This window comes from Anomalospiza imberbis, chromosome 6 (assembly GCF_031753505.1).
Source record: "Anomalospiza imberbis isolate Cuckoo-Finch-1a 21T00152 chromosome 6, ASM3175350v1, whole genome shotgun sequence".
NCBI lineage: Eukaryota > Metazoa > Chordata > Aves > Passeriformes > Viduidae > Anomalospiza > Anomalospiza imberbis.
In genome coordinates, this window is record NC_089686.1 from 49,787,726 (window position 1) to 49,810,892 (window position 23,167).

The 23,167-nt window shown below is 36.8% G+C and overlaps 1 protein-coding gene across 19 annotated transcripts in view; it reads left to right on the forward strand.

Annotated features, from left to right (window-relative positions):
- The window catches only part of SOX6 (SRY-box transcription factor 6), a 370,313-nt gene that overhangs the window by 145,217 nt on the left and 201,929 nt on the right, over nucleotides 1-23,167 (forward strand). For all 19 annotated transcript variants that reach the window (XM_068194094.1, XM_068194092.1, XM_068194095.1 and 16 more), the window contains one exon: nucleotides 6,894-7,104. In XM_068194094.1, the coding sequence (XP_068050195.1) occupies nucleotides 6,894-7,104 (211 nt within the window). The remainder of the gene's footprint in view (nucleotides 1-6,893; nucleotides 7,105-23,167) is intronic.

Consider the following 23,167-nt stretch of genomic DNA (forward strand, 5'->3'; position numbering starts at 1 on the left):
CTGAAATCTATGTACCCAATGTTGTTTTACCTGGTTTGCTCCAACACCTGAGTGGGAAGGGATTGCTGCAATGAGGCAATATAATATAAATTATACTATATTTTACATAAGACAAAATGTCCCTGCCCATGCCTTCCAAACAGACAGCTGGTTTTGCAGTGGCCTCTTCATAAGATCATACTTGGATTATATACGCCTGACTATTATGACATCTCATTTGCAAACCTTTGTTCTAAAGTTATTATCTTTTTAAATTTTTTTTTTAATCCTCAATTGAACATAATATTTCTTGGCTTAGAGCTTACTGTTGTGTTGATTCTTCTTGAGGATTTTAGATGTGTATAAAAGATGGAATACAAGCCCTTTACAGATTATATTCAGCCTATACTTTGGTAGTGAAATCACTATAAGTTTTATCAGAATAAATGCTGGGTTAAAGACTTGAAGCTTTATTCCATTACTTGCCATTTGCCCTCCCACTAGCTTAATTTGCTGAGACTTAACAACTGATGTTCTCTCAATAGCTGATAGCAGTCATTCTCAAGCCTTGGATTTAAATAAATCTTTCTTAATAAAACTTTTGTGGTTTTTTCTTAATCAGATGAGAATTGGAAATGATCACTTAGATTTTTAATTTATTTTAATTCTATTTAATTAAATTCCTCAAAATGGGAAACCATATTTAATGTAGTGATTGGAAATGATTTTGTAAACATTTGCTTTCATTATATGTTAACTCCAGACTAGTTCCAAGTGCCAGCATGCCTCTAGTACTTGGAATCAAAACCACTTTGGATATCCAACTTTCCTGGGGTGTTTACATGTGTCCCATTCAATGCAGAGACCGATAAATATCCCTTTATAACAGAAAAGCCTCATCCACATGGAAATAAGCAATTCAGCTAACACATTTTATGTTAGTAACATTTGCTTTCTACTTCTTGGCCATTCATCCTGTGATTTCAGTTGAACTCTTACAGAAACGTTTTCTCTCTGGCTATTAAGTGGGCTTGCAGTCGTCAACTTTCAATCAAAGTTGATCACAGTTATTATTAAATTGCTAACTAACACTGTGACCTTGATTTTGTACAGCCCTCCGTTTTCTTTTGCAAGGTTTTCTCTTTTCTCTCCTTCAGAGAGATCCAGAGGATCCATCCTCCCTACATGAAACATAAATGCTGCCATTAAAATCCGCATCCCTGCGCATTTCCCCTGTTTAAAACTCCTGACAAGAGAATCCAGCTCACCAGGCTGTTGGTCTGTCCTTAACCCTTAGGAGGGCACCAAAGAGAGATCTGTCCCAAGTCAGAGCTCCACTCGTGATTGTGGTGTCCCCAAATTGAGATGTTGCATCTCAACCCCCAAATACAGCCCCCTCTATTTTGTACCTTGGCTATTTGGAGGAAGGAGCAAGAATATTGTCTTTTTGGCCTGTAATCTCTCACCAATAGAACTGTAATTCTGTGTCTGTTTGCTCTATTTTGGAAGTGAAACGACTTCATAGAAGGTGACCGAGTTGTCTCATGATTTAGCTTGCAGGTATTGCTATAAATATTGGCCTCCCAGTATGAAAAATACTGGGTCAGCTATCAATACCTTTATTTTCATAATTTTCAGCAGTACCCCCTCATTTATCCTGTTAAAACCAGTGGGAGCACTGATGGAAAATGAACTACTTAAAACTGTTAGAATCTAAATACGCAAGAAAACAGTTTTTTACACTAACAGGAAAATTATTTGCTCAATCCCTTTTCAGTAGAAACATCTAAGAACCTATGAGGATTTTCCTTTCTTTATAGAGAAACTATCATCTATCTTTTTGAAGAATATAAACCACGAACTTGTGAAATTTAGTGAATGTACTTGCTAAAAAATAATTTTCTTACAGTAAGAGGCCTATCGAATTATCTTTACATATTATCTTAGTGGAACAGTTTTAAAGGAATTGTTGTGGTGTGTGAAGAAAATACCATGTGTGTAGTCATAGAGTTCCTGTCTTCATTTTCACCAAGTTGCTCATAATTATTCAGAATTGTTCCTGCCATTACCAAATCTGTACTTGAGTCATTCACAGCAACTCTAAAAGAAATGGCCAACAGGTCACTTGTTTACACCAGGCAGCCTGGAAAGCTGATAAGACTATGGAAACTGTTGATGGACCTTATACATTCCAAGAAAATTTGAGATTAGTTAAAGTATACTGTCTCTCTAATGTGTGAAAGGCCAAGGATAGATGTAGGAAAGCTTTGCCCATGTTGTGCTGGAACTCTTTATGCTGTTTTCCAATTGACATATGAGAAAGGTGGAGGTTTTAGTAAAAGTATGACTTCATGCAAGGGCTGTCTATCCCTGCACGAGTCATCCATAGTGTTTTAGTATCCATACCTTGCTACTTTTGGGTTTTCTGTCTTTTGTGCATTTATTTATTTTTCTCCATTTTGTACTGTTTGAACTTAATCCTTATGTTTTAGTGTCTATATATGGGTATTTCAGCTGTTATAATAATAGAATTTTGTCAAAACAGAGTGGGTTGAATGATCAGTAATCAAATTTGGTCTGTGCTAATGAGCTGGCAAGAAAATGTAGACAGGAAAAATGCCACTTATTTACCTTGATATGAAACCCCAACGTTTCAAAAACAGACTCAATTTTTCCCATGCTGAATAGTAAGCAGCTGAAATAGTGGTCCAAAACTGAGTTTGTCTCTTCAGGTGTTTAGCAGTAAGATTTTCTGTCTTAGTCATCTCTGCAACTAAAAAGCTTTGCAACCTTAAGCATTTTTACCTGACACAGGCAAAGAGGAAAGATTAAGATAAAATAATCATTGTATATATTGTTTAAGCATTCAGATCTGTTCTGTTTTTTTTTTTTTTTTTTTTTTTTTTTTTTTTTTTTTTGTTTTGTTTTGTTTTGTTTTGTTTAATAAGCTCTCTTTAAATTTTATGGTTTGCCAACTGTTATAGACCAGTCTGGAAAGGCCTCCATTGTGGTGGACAAATATCCCTGTGGGATCCCTTATGCATTCTGGAACAGGCATTAACAGTTCTACAGTTATCCAGTATTATTGTGTAAGTGGGAGGATAATTTTATAAATCCAGCAAAACCAGAATGAGATCCTGAAGAAGCATACCCTGTTTTACATATTTTATCCATACACTAAATGTTTACTATTTATCTGGTTATATTTTCCGTATTCCCCCCTTCCTTACCTGGAAATCATTGAAATCAGCGAGAATAGCACACCAAAAAAATGTATCTTTCAAAGGGAAATGTCATGTGTTTAAGACACTATTTCAAGTTTAGACATTTAAAGTACTATTTTTACAGAAATACATGAATTTTAAACCAAAGAACCCAGTGATATGTCCCTTGTGTAGTGTATTATGGAGCTACTAGATCAATTGGGGCACCAAATTGTGCCCACATACATTAAGTGGATATTCATATCAGTCATATTTTATTATTAATTTCCTTATTTTTATCAGTGATTCTGAGAAAATTTGACTTGCATAAAAAATTTTCATCATTACAGATGAATTTCTCATTTGGATTTTGCAAAATGAAAACATTTGAGTTGATCTTGGCTAGGCACTTCACTTGTCTTCACTTCCTCTTCCGTGATCTTGGAAAATACATGAAAAAAAACCTTAATGGCATCCTTTCTTTTCTGTCTTCAGATCAAACAAAGTGGGAATTCCTCATTCTGTAAAGAGTGACTTCAAAAAGCTTATTAAGGATAAGAGATGTTTTTTTATCGATTTTTTCCATATTCATGTTCAAAAGGACCAGGTTCTCCTTTCCTAACCATGAATTCATGGGCTTGTTCTATTTTAGGAAGCATGGTGGTCCTTTTCCATCTGAACTCCAGACTTTCTAGGGAAAGTGAAGTGGCATTAGAGCCAGAGGACCAGGAAACAATTTGCAGAGGAGATATCCCTCTTGTTTCAGACAACCACACAATCCACTAGACTTTTCAGAGGATACCTGGATGTATTAGGAGGGTCTCTGTCTGCTGCTTGTGAATTTCAATGGAAATTAATTTTTGATATTCAGGTCTGCATCTGATGGATGTGGTAGTTGCAGTTTTGGTCTTGCAGTGGGTGAACTGCTGGGACAAGCCTGACGTGCCACAACGAGTGGTCTGCAGAAGGTTATAAGGTCCATCATGAAAATTAAAATCCTTCATAAATTTGGTGCAACATTTACTTCATTTTCAACAAGCTGAATGTTGCAGTAGCAACTTCTCTTCACATACAGTTGAGTCAACTTTCTAGAGTAAAAAGTAACAGGAATATTTCCCTTGCCCCCTTGTGTTTTGATCTGTCTATTTAGCCATTAATGTGAGGTCAATAAAAACTGTTCCACATGCTCTAGGACTAAATAGAACCAGAAATATTACAAATGCATTTTCTGTTTTATTTTTATTCTACGTTTTAATTTTCCACAAAACTGGCAATATAGAATAGTTTATTAATTGGACTCATACTTGCAAAGGTAGTCATTCTGCCTCACTTCCATTAATCTGCATCATTTGTGTGGTGTTTAAATGTGTCACATCTCCATTGTGGATATTGCAATTTTTCGGGCAAGAAAATGAAGGGTGAATGATGGAGGCAGGACTAGGGGAGTCTTTCAGTACAGCAAAGGAACATTGTGCTGGACCATATATGCATCCAGACGGGGAACAGGAGAGGTTATCAGGAGGAAGAACGTTCCGTTATTCCTACTTACTCCACAGATTTGCCTTATCTTCTTGTTTCCAGCCTAGTGTTCCTTGCTGAGAGTATGAAAACCCCTGCATTGAGCCTGATGGATGTGCTTCATGTACTGTAAGAGGATGTTGCTCTCTGGAGAAAAAGTGCCTTTAAAATTACTGAATTGTTTTTGTACTGTCCTCAAAGGTGAAAGTGTCGAAGTATGTAGTATTAATTCTTCATTGGGGAAAGGGATTATAAAAATTCAGGCTTTACATATGAAAAATATTAAAGACGCTCTTTCCATCTCCATTGTAAGAAAAATACAAAGTAGTTTTTCTTAGAGTTAAATGTATGAAAGTTTTCAATTTTAAAGGCAGCTAAATAAGTTAATCTCTGTACCTGGTCTAAGATATTGCTCTCTGTGATGTTCGATTCTTCAGTGAATACAAATAGATGGAGTGAAAAATTAGTTAATGTTTATTTGCTAAAAATACAAAGATTAAATTTTTATTCCATGTCACCTCTCTTTCTGTTTGTGCCTGCAAAACCTCTGTCACTCCTACTGTGTTGATGAGGGGCTGCTACCAGTGGGATGAGATATACTGTCTTCTAATTTCCTCTCTTAGTGAATAAATACATTTGCAAAATCCCTAGAAAATACTGCCTCCTTCTCCAGTGATGGTAGCAGTGCTGTGCTGATCACAGACTGCTGTGCTTGAAGATGATGTGTCACCACCTCCTCCTGCACAGTCCCCAGCCCCGAGTCACCCAGCTTGCTCATTGTTGGTCTTGCTCCCCCTGTTATATTGCACAGCTACTTAATCTGTTCCAGACTGAATCAAAGATTTTTGTCTTGTGGTGTTGCTGATGGTTAATGCTTTCTAGCCTTTCTTCAGTGCTCTGAAGATGGGTAATTTCAGCTCCTAAAGTAGCAGGAACATTATTGTTATGAGACTGTTTTTTGGCAAGATTATTAATTAGCTTCTTAATATTTAAATCTATTGCCACTATAATTGCTGTTAAATTTTAAAGAAAGTGTGTTTCATGGAATCTGATATGCACACTGACATTTCTAGGCATGCCATAAAGAAACATAAAAAAATCAATAGTTTTTTGCCCCAAATATTTAACACTCCTAGCCTGGCATTATTAAAAATTAAAATAGAAGAGTAATTTTGGAAAGGGAAGTGTGTGAGAAATTCTTGTGGTTGAGTTTTTGAGGACAAATCCAAGAACAACTTCTCTTTTTAGCTGGAATTGTGAAAGCAGGGATTCAGTGAATGTTGCAAGCATGACTGGGAGAATGACAAGTCTGAGCCAGAGAAGTTCAGGAAAGGCTTTACTGTTGGGTGGTATCACAGAATTGAGGAGAACTGTCATTAATCATTGCTTTTCAATGCCTATTTTTTTTTTTTAATTTTTGCTCAAACAATCATTATCTACTGACAAAATAGATGAAACCTTTTTACTTCTATGTTTTTTTGCTATATAACACTTGATACGTGTGGTCTTGATACCTGTGTATTGGCATACATGATTTGTTTTGCCATAACTTCATTTCCTTGCTCATTCTTGCCTATGTTGGCCTGAAAATTAAATCTTCTTTTGTTTATTATAAGTATTGTGCCATTCATTCTTTAAGAAAAATTTAAATTTAATTTAAAGGGCGGTGAATGTGCATGGATACCCATATACCATTAACTTTATTTAACTCTCATGTAGATTCCTTCCTCCTCAGTCACTGTTGGCCTAACACTTTCTCAATTTTTAAAGTTATGCTGTTTTCCAGTAGCTGAGGATTTATCCAGGAATAATTTATCCTTGCTTGTACTTTCTTCCTTAGTGCTACATATATTGTCCTTACTTAAGGAACTAAAGAAAACTATGAAATCCTAATACATCCATTGTTAAAAAATGTTGAAGTGGCTTTTTCCTGATGAGGGAAATCCTTGATGAAGATTATCTCAGGCATGAAGTATGAATGTTAGAAACATGGAGAGCACCAGACTTAGGGGCAAAAGTGCCCATGTAAAGCACTGAAATGAAGAAATTCAAATAATGACACTCAATTTATAAACTGAAGGATAGATGTAGGCTTGTTAGTATTGCAAATAATGCTTTCAGCTTTTGCCTGCCTGACATTCTTCTGTCATAAGAGAAGAGCCCGTGTTTTGACATTGTTTTGTTTCTTTGCAGGAGTCAGAGAGTAATAAGTTATGTTCCCTATATTCCTTCCGAAATACCTCTACCTCACCAAACAAGCCCGACGAAGGAGGTCGTGACCGCAGCGAGCTAATGACCAGTGTTAACTTTGGAACGCCGGAGCGCCGCAAGGGAAGCCTAGCAGATGTGGTGGACACACTGAAGCAGAAGAAACTAGAAGAAATGACCAGGACTGAGCAAGAAGGTATGTGTTGGATAAGATTGATGCAGTTTCCCCACCCTCCCAGTCCAGTAATTTTTACAGCATAAAGGATATGTTGGGTATCGAGGGCCATAAAGCTACATAATTGGAAAAGGCTAGGATAAAGTTAATCACAGGTTTCCATGGCAATGGTACTTTGAGATCCATTAGGGATTTTAGACAAATATGCCAGTTTTCAACAACTTTTAAAATTGTCGCAGTTGTGAGTCAAAGTAAGAAAGTTGGATTTGGTGAAAACTCAACTCTCACTTGAAAGGTTATGATGAATTCTTAACTGGCTGTGAACTTGTGAGGGATATTCTTCAGTTGTATTTGTTCTCTTCCTTTTAAAAGACAAATATTTATTCTTAACAATAAGAATGAATAAAACATAAGCTGGTTTGTTTTGCCTTAAAAATTCTCATCTTTCATCACTTTAATAACCTAGCATCTGTAACTAGGAGAATGGGAAACAGTTTTAAGTGTAAAAGTACATAGTTCTGACCTATATAGCTAGAATTACAGAGGAAGAAATCTCTCTTTTTTTTTTTACAGTCTCCTCAGATATTGTTACAAGTATTAAAACAGAGATTAAAATGAGGACAATCTTTGAGTGCTAAGGCAGTTTATGTAGCCAGTCCTTATTTAGATACTTTCATTGATTTTGCAAAGATTTTGGGCCATGGGAGGAAACAAACAGAATTGGAGAGTGAGTTTCCGTGTATTTGTGCACTCAGGGCCCACCACAAAAATTTCTCCCCTTAGTAAATAGAATGAAGGCATACTTGGTTCTGCAACAATACCTTTTAGTCTGTGAGCTCATACGTGAGTTTGAATCAGGGAAGTTGTGAGAGCAGGAGGCTCTGAAATAGAAAAACAGGTGAGGAGGCATCTGTGTGGATTCTCTTAGATATTTTACCAGTTCAGTTTTGTGCCATTAAAAATAACCCAGGAAGAATATTTATAATGTAGTAGAGCCAAAAGATGGTAGAACTTTTTGATTCTTTTCTTCTTTGAAATAGGAATGAGTTCAGAATTATTTTGTCTCCTCAATTTCATTATATGGTCACAGTGCACTTCAAACACTGCACTTTAAGTTCCTTTGGCCTCATGTAGCAATGCAGATTTCAATTAAAATTGAAGCTGATACAATAATATGTTTAAATATGGGATAAAATCATGTAGTGATGGAAGTAGGCTTCCGCATTTCTTGGCATAATTGTTAAATGCCAGTGTGTTCTATAGGTGTCCTTTCTGAAGCTGGTGAAACATCTCTAAAGAGAGAACGTCCCAGATTCTTTACTACCATCTGTCTGTTTTCAGCTGTAAAGATCACTCTTTTAAAAATTGCTTTCTTAGATTTGGTGGTTAGACTAGGAAAACTATTTTAAATATTACTTTGGCAAAGTTGTTTTCTGCAGTCAGTAGCAGTCGTTCGACACCCCATGCTAATCAAAGGTCTTGGCTCGTACTTTGCTGCGGGAGTGCTCAAGTTGCTGTTGATTATATCGACGCCACAGCTAAGGCTTTTCCAGGAGTGTACTGGATGGTGTGCTAATAAAAATGTGCATCAAAAAGTTTAAACATAGTATCTATCCATAGGAATTTGAGCATTTCATAGCTTATTTTTGTATGGGTTCTCAAGAATTTTCTGTGCTTCCCCTGTATTGGTATATACTGGTTGTTTTAAGAGCGCAGAGCAGAGAGATCCCTCTCTTTGAGTCAGAGCCTTCTACACGCTATGTGTTCTCATCAGCTGAAATAAAGGTCGTTTTTGATCCATAAAATAATCTTGCCTTTTATGGACCACATTATAATGGAAAGCTATTCTAAAGTCTGCCTGTAAGTTCAAAGGTATTTGACTGTATCTTCGTGTTTATGTTAGGTTTAGATTAGATATTAGAAGACAATTCTTTGCTGTGAGGATGGTGAGGCTCAGGCACAGGTTGCCCAGAGAAGCTGTGGACACCTCTCCCTGGAAGTGTTTAAGGTCAGGTTGGATGGAGCTCTGAGCAACCTGGCTTGGTGAAAAGCATCTCTGCCTACAGCACTGGGGCTGGAATTAGATCATCTTTAAGATGTCTTCCAGGCCAGGCCATTCTGTGATTATTTTATGGTTCTGCATTAAGTTCTTTTCCATTCATCCACCATTTTCTGCAGGAAAAAATGTTACTTATGTTTTACAGAAAATAATTAATGAACATCTGACTGGTACCATATAAACTAATGCAGAAAAAATAATTAATAGAAAGATTGGAAATTCTTCAGGATGTTGCACTTAGGAAGTTCAATGTTTCTAAACTTCTGTGTAGGCCAGGAATATCAAAATTCTTAGAACAGATTTGAATACCCAATTCAGTATTCAGAAGTTTCTCTGAATTTAAAAGAAGTACTCTCCGTACTTGTTTGATTAAAATAAAATGTTAAAAATAATTACTGTTTTAAGATTGAACTTTGTTTTAGCTCTGTGCAGTCAGTTGGAGAAATGAGGTCTGAGATGATGAAATTGTTTTGCCATCTTACAGTGTCTTTTGAACTACCTAATTAATAGCCTGATAACACACTTACCATACATGATGCTCTTTACACATATGTTTCTATGCAGTTCTTTTCTTAAAATGGTATGCAAACAATGCAATTGAGGAGCTCTTTGTGTACTAAGTCCTGCCCTGTCACGAAATTGCTTACTCAAATTGAAAAATACCTGCTGATTTTTTTTTTTAAATAGAGAGAATAATATAATGGGTTTAATGAATGAAATGGAAAAAAGACATGTGTTTCTACTGTATACTGTGATGTGGGGGCTTTAAATCCTGCATATCTCCTTTAAAAGGATGTTATAGGAACTAACCCCCTGGTTGGGGTGAGCTGGAAAGGTAGAAAAGTATCTCCTCCAACCCGTGCCTCCAAAGAAAGACTCAGTAGTCTTCAGTCATCTGGTCTCAAGGTAGTTTATTGTATGTTATCTAAAAGAATTTCTTCCTGAACTGCTGCAGTCCTTTCAGCAGTCAGGCAAAGGCACACTCCGACACCCAGGGGGCTGGTGCCCTCTTTTATATCATACATTACGTATTAGATGTTTACAGTTTTTCCCCAATGCCCATCACCTATACTGAACAGTGACTTTCTACTCTAAACCAGTATGTGAATGCCAACATCACCAAGAACATGGAGGTTAGGAAGAAGGAAAGAGGACAGGGCACGCCCAAGTCCCTCCATCTTAGAACTTCTGACCCCCATGTACAAAACTCTGACCCCTCTGTACAAGGCCTAAAACCCCCCTGTACAGCACTCAAAAATTCTTCCTTTCACTTTGTGACTACTTCTACTATAATATATAAACTTTTGTGATTTCTTGTTCTTCCTGCAAGGTTGGTAAATTGTTCCATGGATCAGGTTCAAAGCCACAGGGGTCTGTGGCTGCATTCCAGGGTCTCAAATGCTTCTGACCTGGGCCCGGAACATCCAGGAGTGTCCAAGGGACGTTCTGGGTTCCGACAGGATGTAATAGTTCATGTTAGCCTCATTTATAGGGATGACCTCCTTGCCCACAAATGTGGGATTTGGGCTAACACACAGTCATATGTCAGGTTAATTGTAGAGTTAAGTGTGGAGTAAAGAACTCAAGAATTCCAGTCATCAGTTCTAACCCCCACGCCAGCACACCAAAAAGTCTCTTTTAATACTGTTACATAGAAACTTTCTGGTCCATCTATATCATGTGAATTTGAGAAATACAGGTTGTTGGGGTCAAACAGTTAAATACTTTGTGCTATGCACTCAGATATTAGTTGTCTGCTATGCTTGCATATACTCCTTGTTGTCTCTGTTGTGCCTCATAACACTGGAAAAGAAATATGTACTGGAAGACTTTATTGTGTCTAGATAGATATATTTAATCAGACTCCTTTGGCTCCTGAAAATAAGTTGTCTAATGAGAATTTCATCTGAGCAGCTGTGACTGAGGAGGTCAACAGGCATTGCCTAAGAGAATATGGCCCAGCTGGTTAAATATGGTTGTTGTAGTGATTTAAATGGTCAAGTGCTGCTTGTAATCCAGGACCGTCTGTTTGTAAAGGGAAGAGCGAGTGCTTCAGCATAATGTACAGCTGTTTTAATCTCTCTTTAATAATAGTGCTTCAGCCAGTGTCATGTCTTGTGTGTGGTGTGGGAACATGGGTGCCACACACAGGAAGATACCTTAGGTATGTTTTTAGCTTTATTTGTAGTCTGAACACAGATTACCAACATTACAGGATAAATAACATATTTTTTGACTTTGTGGTCCATTATTTGCATTTTTTGCACTGTAAGGCACTCCCGTGTTATAATTTGTAATGATTTGGAAATGAGAAAACTGATGAGAAAATTGTAACTGGAAAAGAAAAGAATGCTGCAAATATTTAGAGTTAATTTGAGTATGTAAAGACTTTGCTGACATGTGTTCTCATAAGACAGAAGAGGTCAGAAATGAACAGGTGTCTAATTTAATCAACAACATTGGACACTAGGGCCTCTTGGATAACTTGGGTATATCCATCTTAGTTACTCTATGAGCTGAAGGATTGTTTTACTGGCCTTTTTCTTTGGAAGTATCCTACAGTACAATCAAGTATTAAAGCTCTTCACAGCTCATGAAGAGTTTCTTTTAGACAATATGGTCTAACTGCTTCTCTCCTTTTCTGTCCCTTTTAAGTAAAAGACTTTTCTTTTTGAATATTGCTTATGCTACTTTTGTGAGACAGATTTACAGCTTGGGCTGCCTGAATTCTATGCTGAGAATTGGCTTCCAGACAACTATCCTACTGTAGCTCATCATAAGCCTCTAGGAGCAATAATTAGTAGTACACATCTTGTCTGTAGTGAGGAGAGCAGATTTCTCCCTTTCAGATCTGGCTTGCTAGGTTGGCAGGTCAGCTGGCACTTCTGAGCTGGAAACTGGGCATGTCATTTCTGCTAAGTGCTAAGCCCTCATTACTCAGGGCCTGGATTCCTAATTCACTTTTGACCTTGATTCAGAGCAATGTATACAGTATCATTTTTCAACCAAGCTTGGTTCACAATGCTAGCACAAGGTTTTTATGAAGTGCTTCCCATTCTTGTTTTCTCCTTGAAGACCATAGTTGAACGTTCAGAGATCAAAGATTTCTATGTATGCATGGTGGAATAATGAACATCTATATAAAGAGTAGTATATTCATAAATTTCCATCTATTCTCTGTCATGTGCACCTGTTTGTACTCTCTCTCTGTGGGGGGATATATGGGTGGATATCTATATTAAAAATTAAGGGTTCACATGTATTATTAATTCTATATGCAGTAGGGAAAATGTTACTACATTACTCAGTAGTGGTGGTTTTCTGTTTTTTTCTTTTGTTTTTCTTTTCCTCCAGCTTCATTAGTTAATAATAACTGAATACTTTCTGTTATATTGACTTAAAATTGATTAACACTTCCCCTATGAAGCTTTCTATAATTCTGATAATTATATTGGAATATAATATAAATATATAGAAGTATTGCACACACAAATCCACGAATTTCCTGCTAATTTCATTGGGAAGTAAAGGAACTTAAACTTTCACATACTGTGTTTCATAAGTGGACATTGGCAAACAGTTTGGGTTGCCATTGTTTGTTTTTTATTTATTCATTTATTTTTAAGTTATGGTTGTTTTAGGTTATTTTTTAAGCATCTGTGTGCATTATATTGTATTAAGTGAATGGAGAGTTTCCATTTTTCTTGTGGCTTTGTTTTAAGCCTGCCACAGCTGAGAACAGAGTTTAGACATGTGCACTTGTTTTTTAGTACTGTTTTAAGCACTACCTTTGAGGACTTTACATGTCAGGAGTTTTCTTTGGTGGATAAGTCCTAGAAGTGAACTACAGACCATTTGTGGTCAGTGAATATTTTAAAAATTTTTAAAAGAATTTTTGCACAGATTTAATTCAAGTTATCTGTCTTGTGGTGGGCTGGGTGCCCACACTTTCCACTGATGAAGACATGATTCTTGGCTGTCCTAACATAGTTGCTGTTTACAGACCCCTGTTCTTTCTTCTTCCTTTTTTTATATTTTTAATGGATAAAGATATTTATTTTCAAGACTTCAAAAATGTTACTGGGTTTTGGTATTAGGATTATCCAAAGCAATCAAAAAAATTCCATCAAATAATGAAATTTGCAAATGGTCACTGGCATTTCTCTTTGGATATGAAAAACTCACCTTCTTCAAATCCTTTCATCACCTTTGAAAATCCCTGCCTTATCTGCTCGGTACCATCCTCATTATGGTTCCCTTTTCTTCTTAAGAATCACTTTTGCTAAGAAAATTCAGAATCAATTATTCATATGGTTAATTTAATACTTATCTTTTATTTGCTTTTTGTTGGGAGGCGTATAAAGTGGCATCTAAGAAAGGGAATTTTTCTTCTAAACTCCAGACAAGCTTCCAAAATAAAAACAAAATGAGCAAAAAGCCCAAATGTCCAGAAAATAAATAGATGACTCAGACCAAGTTAAAGGAGAGATATGAAGCACATTTTCCTAAATTGCTGTTTTCTTCCATTATTTATCTCCTTACCATATAATTAAATACAACTTATGTCTCTCTCTCTCTTTTTTTCTAAAATTACAATTATCTTGGTAAAATCGCTTGGTCACTTTTTCATTGCAATATATGCTGCTGTTTTAGAAAAAAAAATCTTCTATTTATAGACATAGATCATAAAATTTCTAATGCTTCTTTTTTTGGAATCTACAGTGAATTCCTATGTCTTACAGTGTTACAGTAATTTTTGACCTTTTTTGAAACATTACTACAAAGGAAGGATTTTTCTAGGGTTTTTTTCCTGGTAACTAAAAGAAGATACAACCTATTTTCCTTCTCTCCTTTGCATTTGATTTTTCTATCAGAAATTAATTCCATTAATATACTTTCATTTAATGAAATTTCAAATGCAACATACATTTAAGTTGTTTTTTTTTTCAAAGAGAGACTCAGTCTGTGTAACCATACTATGTCTGGCCATTAATATTTTGTCTCATATTTTTATTTATCATTCTGACTGAAATTTAGGCTTTTTTGAGTATTCAGTTTCTTATAGCCTTTAAATTTTTCAGAAAAATATTTTGTATTAAATTATATTTTTATTTAAGAAACTGACACATCCTTCCATCTTTCCACCTCATATTTTTATTTACCTGTTGCCTGAACTACAGCCTTATCCACTGTTGTAATATTTGAGAATCTAATCACAACTCACAGGTTCTGTGTGGGTATAGGAATTCTTCAGCACTTTTCAGTATGTCTCATGCTACATTTGAAAACTTCACTTTTCTTGGTTTTGAAATTCTCTCATGGCACGCAAATGGAGAATAGCAAAGACTTTTACATGGGTATCATGGAGAAGGAGATCTACATGAATAGGTGGATAGATTAGTTGGGCCACCTACTTTGCTAAGATGTTTTCACGTCCCCTCTTAGTTCTTATTCAGGATCATCAGCAAGGAACTGGTGAGTTTTATGCTAGCCATTTGAGAACCCATCAGGAAAAACCTTAGTGTAGGATCCATGGAATTTTATGGAGCTTCTACTTTTCTGAAGGTTCAGATTTCCAATGCAGATTGCTCTCTGTGAGGCTTTGAACCTGTGCATCTCTACAAAACTGTTGCTTTTGCTGGTAAACAGAGTTGATCCGGCTAGGGGAAGAGTCTGAAATTCAGGACTCAATTCTGATGATTGGAACATCCATTCTAGCCATGATTTTTTTTTTTTTTTTTGAGCAGGTATTTGCTTCCACTGTTTTGAGATTCTTATATTACGATGAAGAAACATCTTTATTTGACCTAGAATATGTGAGATGAGTAAAATCTTTTCCATTGGAACAAATGTGCCTCGACCCTGTTCTCATTATCCCTTGACAGGACAGATTATACTGAAAAAGGCTGAAATCTTCTCTACTAGGCCATCATCTACTGACCATTCCAGTCAGTTCCTCCCCAGAGATGTGTTTTCCAATGTCATACTTTCAGGGATCATCTCATTTTTACTTTTTCTTTAATCCCACTGTAAGCTCTTAATTCTGACATTCTCCAGTGTTAGATACAATTTATTTTTTATTGCATGATAAATTGTCACAATGCTTCCTTCTTATATAATTTTCTGTACTATGTTCCTCTACACTTCTGTCTCCTTTTTCGACATGGTCAGACATCTGCTATCTTTTCACTATCTGTATGTTATTAGTATTGTGAAAGTATTATTAAAAAAAGCATATCTTAAAAGCCAGTTTTTCCTAGAGGCAGTAAAAAAGCAAGATCAGTATGAATAGGTACAACTGACAATGAGCTCTGTAGTAGAGAGTATAAGTGAGTAAATAGCAGCAAAAATATGGAGAGTTGCTTCAGTTGCATGATCTTGGCAGCAGAAAAATAAATTCAAACTTCATTGGTTTCTGATGTTCTGTGACACAAACAACATTATGATCTGATCATGCTTTAAAATAACAATTGAAATACATTTTGCAGTCATCAGGTTAATAGCAGGGACCAGGCTGTGACTCTTCCCTTCCTAAATTTGCTAATGTAAATAAATATAAGGATTCAAGGGAAGAAATTGGGCTTGAAGATGGCTGATCTTGTATGCCATTGTATTTTGCAAGTTCGAGAGGGTGAATGGCCTCAGATTTCTTTAGTGATGGACTTTAGTTTAAGTTGTTCTTACTTGCTCTGCCATTCCTGCTGTTTTGCAACAGGACCTAAAAGTGCTTTAAGTGCTTGTGACTGGGATAATGAATGAAAATATCTTCCCAGCACTGAGAGTATTGCATTAGACTGAATAGTCACCTTACTTGTAAAAGCACTATTAGAGAGGGGCAGCTGTAAGTAAGGATAATGATTTGTGTCCAGTGCTTATTTACTGAAAATTGTAAATGTATTATTTATTGAGAGCTCTCCAGACAGTGCTTGTCAGAATAAAAATGTCAACTCTAAGCAAAATGTTATAATACATAATAAAAATGCTAGGTAAACACTTTGGAGATACAGCTAATTAGATCTGCTTTTCTTAAAGAAATGACAGTAAAAATGCTCTGCGGCATATACATTTTAAATGCTGATCTATTCCTTATTTTTCCATACAGTATTTGGTTTAGATACCTTATCATTATTTAAAAATAATTTTGACAACTTTATTTGGTTGCCACAGGAGAGACAGAGGCACTTCCTGCCTGACTGCATGAGGCAGCTCCATGCTCAGGCTTTCTTGTTCATCCCATGGAGAGAGTAACTACTCTCACCTCTGTGTTTCAGTCTGAAACTCCAAGATGCCACTTTGTTTGTGAGGGAAACCTGCCTCCAGTGGAAGCAACAAACAATTATTAAGATTAGTCTTCAGCCATGCTAACTAACCCTGAACAAATATTCCTAACAGGGAGGCTAAATCCATTCAATGTCAGTGTTGCTTTGGTGTATTATTAAATATGAATAGGAATTAGAGAGGAAAAAAAATAGCTATTTTTTTCCTGTTTAAAAATATTACTTCATTTAAGTTTTATTTTAATTTTATTTTTGTCAATTTTATTTTCCCTGAAATTTGAAATGAGAAGAATCGACGCTTAAAAAATGTTGAAATCTTTTGAGAGTGTTTTACAGTGTAAGGGAGGAAATTGTCTTTTGAATTTATCCTTTTTTACAAATAACTGCTCAGTTCATCATCATAAAATTTAGGATGCCATCATGGAAAACAGCTTTCTTGTTTTGAGTATATCAGCCAACCTGAGAAAGAGCCTTATTGTCATTGTTTTAGTGGCAGTCTGTCTATGCTGCCCTGCACTAGGTTTGCTGCTGGTTCTGATGCCTGATGAAGGCTGACCTAGAACAGAGGCTAGATGCAGCTAAAGAATAAAGCAGGTATTTATTAAAAGGTCTCAATGTACACACCTTGGGCATCACAAGAGCCCAGCCAGGGCTATGCCCAAGATGAACCAAAATGGTCACCAAATGGACTACTGGCCACAGGGTCTCTCGCTTTTATAAGTTTTGGTCCATTTGCATATTGGAGTTAATTGTCCAATTGTAACTTTAGGTTATGAAGTCCCATCCTTCTTGTTTTTCTCTCTTCAGTCCACGTTGTTTATGCTCTTGGGCCTGAAATTTGGATCATTTGTCCTTGGTCCCCAGCTGGAGAAGGAATTGTTTTGTCCACCTACTCTGTGAAGAGAGCTTACTATTCCCTAGTATGAAGCTCAGAAATACACACTAAAGCAATGCAGAATCTGAATAATATAAAAGCTAAAACCTGAGGCATCAGTTCCACAGAATCAAGGAATCATGGCGTGGCTGAGGTGGGAAGGCGCTGCTTCTCTGCACAGGGCAGGTTCACCTATGACAGGTTGTTCAGAGCCATGTCCTTTCAACTTTTGAGTATCTGCAAGGCTGTAAACTCCACAGCTTGTTTGGTGTTTGGACATCCTTATGATAAGCAAGGATTTTCTTTTGGTTCAAGGGAATTTCCTGTTGCTTCTGGGCCTGTAACAGGCCACCACTGAGAAGAGCCTGGATCTGGCTTTACTCCTGCCATCAGATATTCATAAATCATCCCCTGGAAGCTTCTCCTTTTCAGCCTAAACCTTCATGGTGCTCCCAGCTCCTCTTCATGTGAGAGATGCTCCAGTTCCTTGGTTGCCCTGTGGCCCATTCCTGGACTCTCTCCAGTCCCATATCTTTCTTGTACTAGACACAGCACCCTAAGAGTGGTCCAAAACATGATTTATTTTAAGGCCACTAGTTCTACACTGTAAGACTGAGCTGGTACCTTTAAAGCCAAGAGGAACTTTATTGTGATAAAGTCTGATACTTCTTGAGCTTCATGCTCAAGCCCTCACTGAACCCGGTTCATCAGCATAATTTCAGTTTTAGCCCTGTGCCTGTGCTCTCATTTCCCTATGTGTAGCTGATGAGCACAAAGTGAAAACCAAGAATAAAATCACAATTCAGTGCTCTTAACTACATATTTCTGTGCTTCACAAGTGTATTTTGGACTGTGAGGAATCCTTCTAATTGTTATTTGTATTCCTTATTTGCTCATTGGCACGTTGATCTCCAAAATGAAACAGTTGTTAATGTGTCAAAATCCACCCTCTTCTGTCCTGCTCTAGTAACATAAAGAAGTGGTGGTGTTTTTGTAAAGTTCAGATTGTGATATTCCTGAAAAAAAAGTGCACCAGTCCTTGTTAAATATAGTCTTGAGGGCAAGTACTGTGTAAACATCTGCAGAGAGCTCCTGTTAGCATTGCTCTGTCCTGACTAGCAGCGCTCACTCTGTTGCAGTCTTGGGTCTGTCTTTAGCATGGCCTGCCAATCAGTAAAGCTGTGCCAAAATGTCTTGTTCTACAGCCTAGTATTTTGGAATGTATCTAATAGCTGTTTTCTTTTATTAATCATAATATATTTTTAGTTTTACTTACATAGGTGCCCAGAGTTCCCGGGCAGAGTGCCCTATGTATGAATGGCTGTTTTTTTTAATCTTCCTTTTTGTTAACTGCTTTACTTAATGCTTTACATAACCATTTACCATATTTTGACATGAAGCTATAATGCACTGCTGCCTGCTCACATTTCTTAAAGAACTTGATGTGACATCACCCTCTGCGGTAAATCATGATCTTCACTGAACCTAAAACCCCCATCTTGAATACTCTTCTGTCTTTTATTTGTTTAAAAATGTTGAAGCAAGCAGGCTCTTTCACCCATCTGGAAGAAGCCTGAACACTACAGCTTAGAGAGCCTGCAGTTACACCAAAAACATTAAGGGCTCTGTACTGAATGTCTTAGTGTAACACCACCTTAAGAATGAATTCTGTTTGCATTTCTAGCTATGCTGTGTGTATTACATGATATGCATGAGGACAGGATTCAGCTCTTTCTACTCTATCTTAAAATTTACCTGCATATTCAATATTTAAAGCAGCTCTGCTTCTCAGTGTAGGTCTTAGCAGTCCTTATCGTATCTTAAATATGTAACAAGCAGATTACTTTTAAATATTTACAGTGAAACAAAAACTAACACGTCGGGCAGAGGTTTGTTAAAATGTCAGAAGAACTTGCTGTAGTGAAAAATAAATATTGAACCAAGTTTATTCCTGAAGTGACTCTATTAATTTCAATAGAATTACTGCAGGAGTAGTTCTGGAAAAAATCTGTCAAGATTTTGTATCATAATTTAAGTATTTTTTCACAGAACTTTGAATAGCCCAGAAATAATTTTATAGGTCTGGCATGCACATGCATCACAAAGTAAAATAAGCTTCTTTTGCCTCAGCTTCTCTTTCCTCTGCGGACTGTTTGCGTTTTTTAGCTGTTTAAATGGGGTTGGTGCAGCTTTTGTTGTTGCAGGTTTTGTTACATCTGCAGTTATACTTGTAATTAAAAAAAGTTATACTTGTAATTAAAAATTTAGTTGGAGCATTGGTTCCCCTAGGTTTCAGTGTATCTGTTGTTTCTGTGTTATAATAACTAGACAAAGAATCATGTCTGTTGCCCTTTTGTGTCTGTGTATCAGGTAACACAACAGTCAGTGGCCAGACATATGACCTCAAAAATCAAACCAATTTGTTAATGAACTAACAAGGCAATGTAATAAGCATCTCTATTCAGTCCTTTTCCCCAGCTTTCAGTTGTTCCTTAGAGCAAGGGTAGCCAGTGCTGTATCAACAAATGATTTGATGACAATAATTTGGCTGATGAGAATACAAGGAAAAAAGCCACAATCTAATTAAAACCACTGTATATTAGGTGGCAAAATGTGGCTAATGTTTTATATCTAATTGTAAAACTGCAATTTGCAACTTTTGCTAGTTAACGATTTTTACGCCCCCCTTCCTCTTTTTGGCACAGAAAATCATTAAGAAAAAGGCCAAAAAAGAGACTACAGGATTTGAAACACAGTGGCCCTGAAGTGATGGGAAAATGGCCAAGGTGTCACAGCTAATTTCTGACCCTGCTTTATGAGTTCTGCTGTTCCTTATTCCCCTTGTCAGTCTGTGAATCCCTGAGGCTGTACTCACTGGCCTAACATCACTCAACTCCAGTTTTATATCCTCTTTTAATAATGTTGAGTCTATTCTGTCCAACTTTGATTCAGACAACCTGCTTGTCTTGAAAAAGTGATATATTTAATCAGTGGCTCTGTCTCCAGCATAGCTCCCACTGCGTGAGACTAGAGCCAAAGAGTAGTGCAGTGGCCTGTCACTTCTGTTTGAATAGGTAATGTGGAGCCGCTCAGCCGAAGAGACAGGAGCTGGAACTGCTTGTTAGGACACATGATCAAAAGCCACTCTCTGCTTTCTGCCAATCAAGCCTCATGTCGCCTTGTGGGGCAGACATTAAATAGATTTTTCTGCCGTACACTGTGGGCACTTTGCCAGTCTGACATGTGAACTGTTACAAAAGATACCAGAGTTTCCACTTCTTGCTGACTGCTTTTAAATATTACCAAGCCCTTGCTGTCCAAAGTAGAATATTTTAAATAATGGATTATGATAAATTTCCACTGCAATTAGGCACTCTCCTTCCTGCTCCCAACTCTTCAAAGATATTTCGAAAAGCAAAATTGTAACTTGGTTTCTGAAAACAAACAAGCAAACAAAAAACTGTTGAACAACCCCTATGGCACATAGATTTGAACATGATTATTGCCTGAGCATTATGGTGAGTTGTCGCTTTCACTTGTATGATTTTTGAATATTGTTTCTATTTTTGGTCTTTTTACATTATTTAATTAGATTTTCCTAGTTGAGATCATAGCACTGTTTTATTACTGTGTTTATGGGAAGGGATAATAATTTTTTTTTTTGTAAATGAGGTTGAATTTATTGATTGTGTTTATTGGCTTGTGGTGCAAATATAAAAGTCTTAAAATGGCTCTGTAGTTGGTTTTAGTTATACTTTCCCTTGTTTTTTTCCTCTTTGTCTATTACCCTCCATAACCACCTCAGCTCTTGTGCCCATGGCAACAACGCTCAGTGGCTGAGGCTAACAAAGATGACATTTAAGCTTTGCCTAAGTAATGAATATTCTTTTGTAACTTCCAGGGCCACTGATTTTATGTCATTTTTAGAGGTCCCCAGTACCTAGAGAACTGCTTCTATTTATGTACTTGTGGTCATGATACCCAGATATTTACACCCTTGTGCTTACCCTTACTGATATATCTTTTTATTTTCTTTTTTTTTTCTTTTTCAAGTAAAACTTTTTTTTTTTAAACAAAACATACCATGGCAATCTAGTGGAATTCATTTAAACAGTGAGCTACACATAAACAGCTGCTCCTTCAATAAGCCATTCTTTATAATACCCTTATTACCTTCTAGTGTCTCAAATTCTGATTAGTCAACAGTGCTGATTACTGTATGGCATTCCACTGCCCATCTTCCTTCTGCTCAGCTGCTCATGTCTTAGCTGTTCTGTGATTACAACACAACTTGTGCATTGTTTCTCTGAGTTGTCCTTCATATTATATATCTTTAAAAAAACCTCTAAACCCTGTCGATGAGATGAGGAAAAAACCTAATTTATAAATAAAATAAATTCCCTGAACATCTGTGAATTGTTTTTGTACCACTGTAATCCTCACAGTCTGTGTACTCTGCAACTTTCTAGTGGGATGAATAAGTTCTTTAAATTTATGAAGGTAATCAATATGTAATTTCCAGTTAAAAGAACTTTGGAAAAATGACAGTTATTGCAGTATTTGTAATAGAGCAGGAGAGACCAAGGGCTGTGGGGTTTTTTTAAAAAAATCCACCAAACCCAAAAACCACACAGTGCTTTGTCCTGTTTATGCTTTCACAAAAACCAGTGGGTTCAGAAGTCTTTAAGAACAGAGCTTTGTCATGAGAAAGCAATTTTTGAACATCCCCCCAGTAATACAGGCTGGGTTTCAGAAAGGTGTGGGCTGGCAGAAGGAACACACAAAGTGAAAATGGGAAGGGAAGGAATTCTATCCCTGGTGCCCTGGATCTCCAATTTCTGCTCAAAGCAGCAAATGCAGGGGTTTGTCAAGGACATAAAACTTTGCCAGCTGCTTTATAAGTAAATAGCACGACAGTGAGGAGAACACCCTTTCTGTGGCTCCCTAAACCCCCGCAGCTTCCTTTGGTGCAGCCCCTTAGAATCAAGTCCTGGTAAGTCTGAAACGCTGACACACTCAAAACGCAACCCCATTAAAGGCCTTAAATCTGTCATTGTGCTCTGGAGCCTGTTCTGAAAATAGCAAAGCTCTTTTTGTAAATTAAAATCGGTGTGAATGGGAACAGATGTTGACATGCTTTACTTTATCTGCAGGGATCCCCGTCAGGGGGGAGAGGGTCACTGAGGTTAGATGGCAGGAATTACTGCAAATGTGCAAAGGACAGGAGAGCCTGATACAGACACTGGTTTTACCAGAGCAGCAATAGCATCCAGTGGGTACTGCTGGGGGCTGAGAAGTCTGTGTGTAAGGAAGGATGGTTGTGTAATAGCTTTAATTCTTTGGAGAATGCTGTCCCCTTGTATGTCTGTTTACAAGATCAAGGGGAGGGATGTTTGGCCTGTTTTACAGAGTTGAATTCGGTCAGATCTGGATTCCAAGGGATTCTGGGTGACCTCAATTCCCATTTACTGTCATGTTACCTGAGCTCACTCAGGACCATGTGGAAGGTGTTTGGCATAGCCAAGGCTCAAACTACAAAAAATTTGTGTTCAGTCTGACATTTTTTTTTTTTTTTTTTTGAAATTTCAGCATTTCCTTTTAATGTATTGGGTGAACTCTCATGTTGCATTAGAGTCATCAGCAACTTTTAATAGTTTTTGAAATAAAAACGTAGTTCTGTTCTGAAATGTGCAATTTATTAAATAGCTTTGCTAGTCAATCTCAATAAATTCTTGTTGAAGATTTTTCCCGATTTAAAAAAAGATAGCAAAGGATGAATTTATTTATAAGAACTGTAATAGTTTCCTTCAATTCCTTTTATATTTTAGATTACCTTATAATTTTCTAAATCTACATTAACAATAATGATCAATT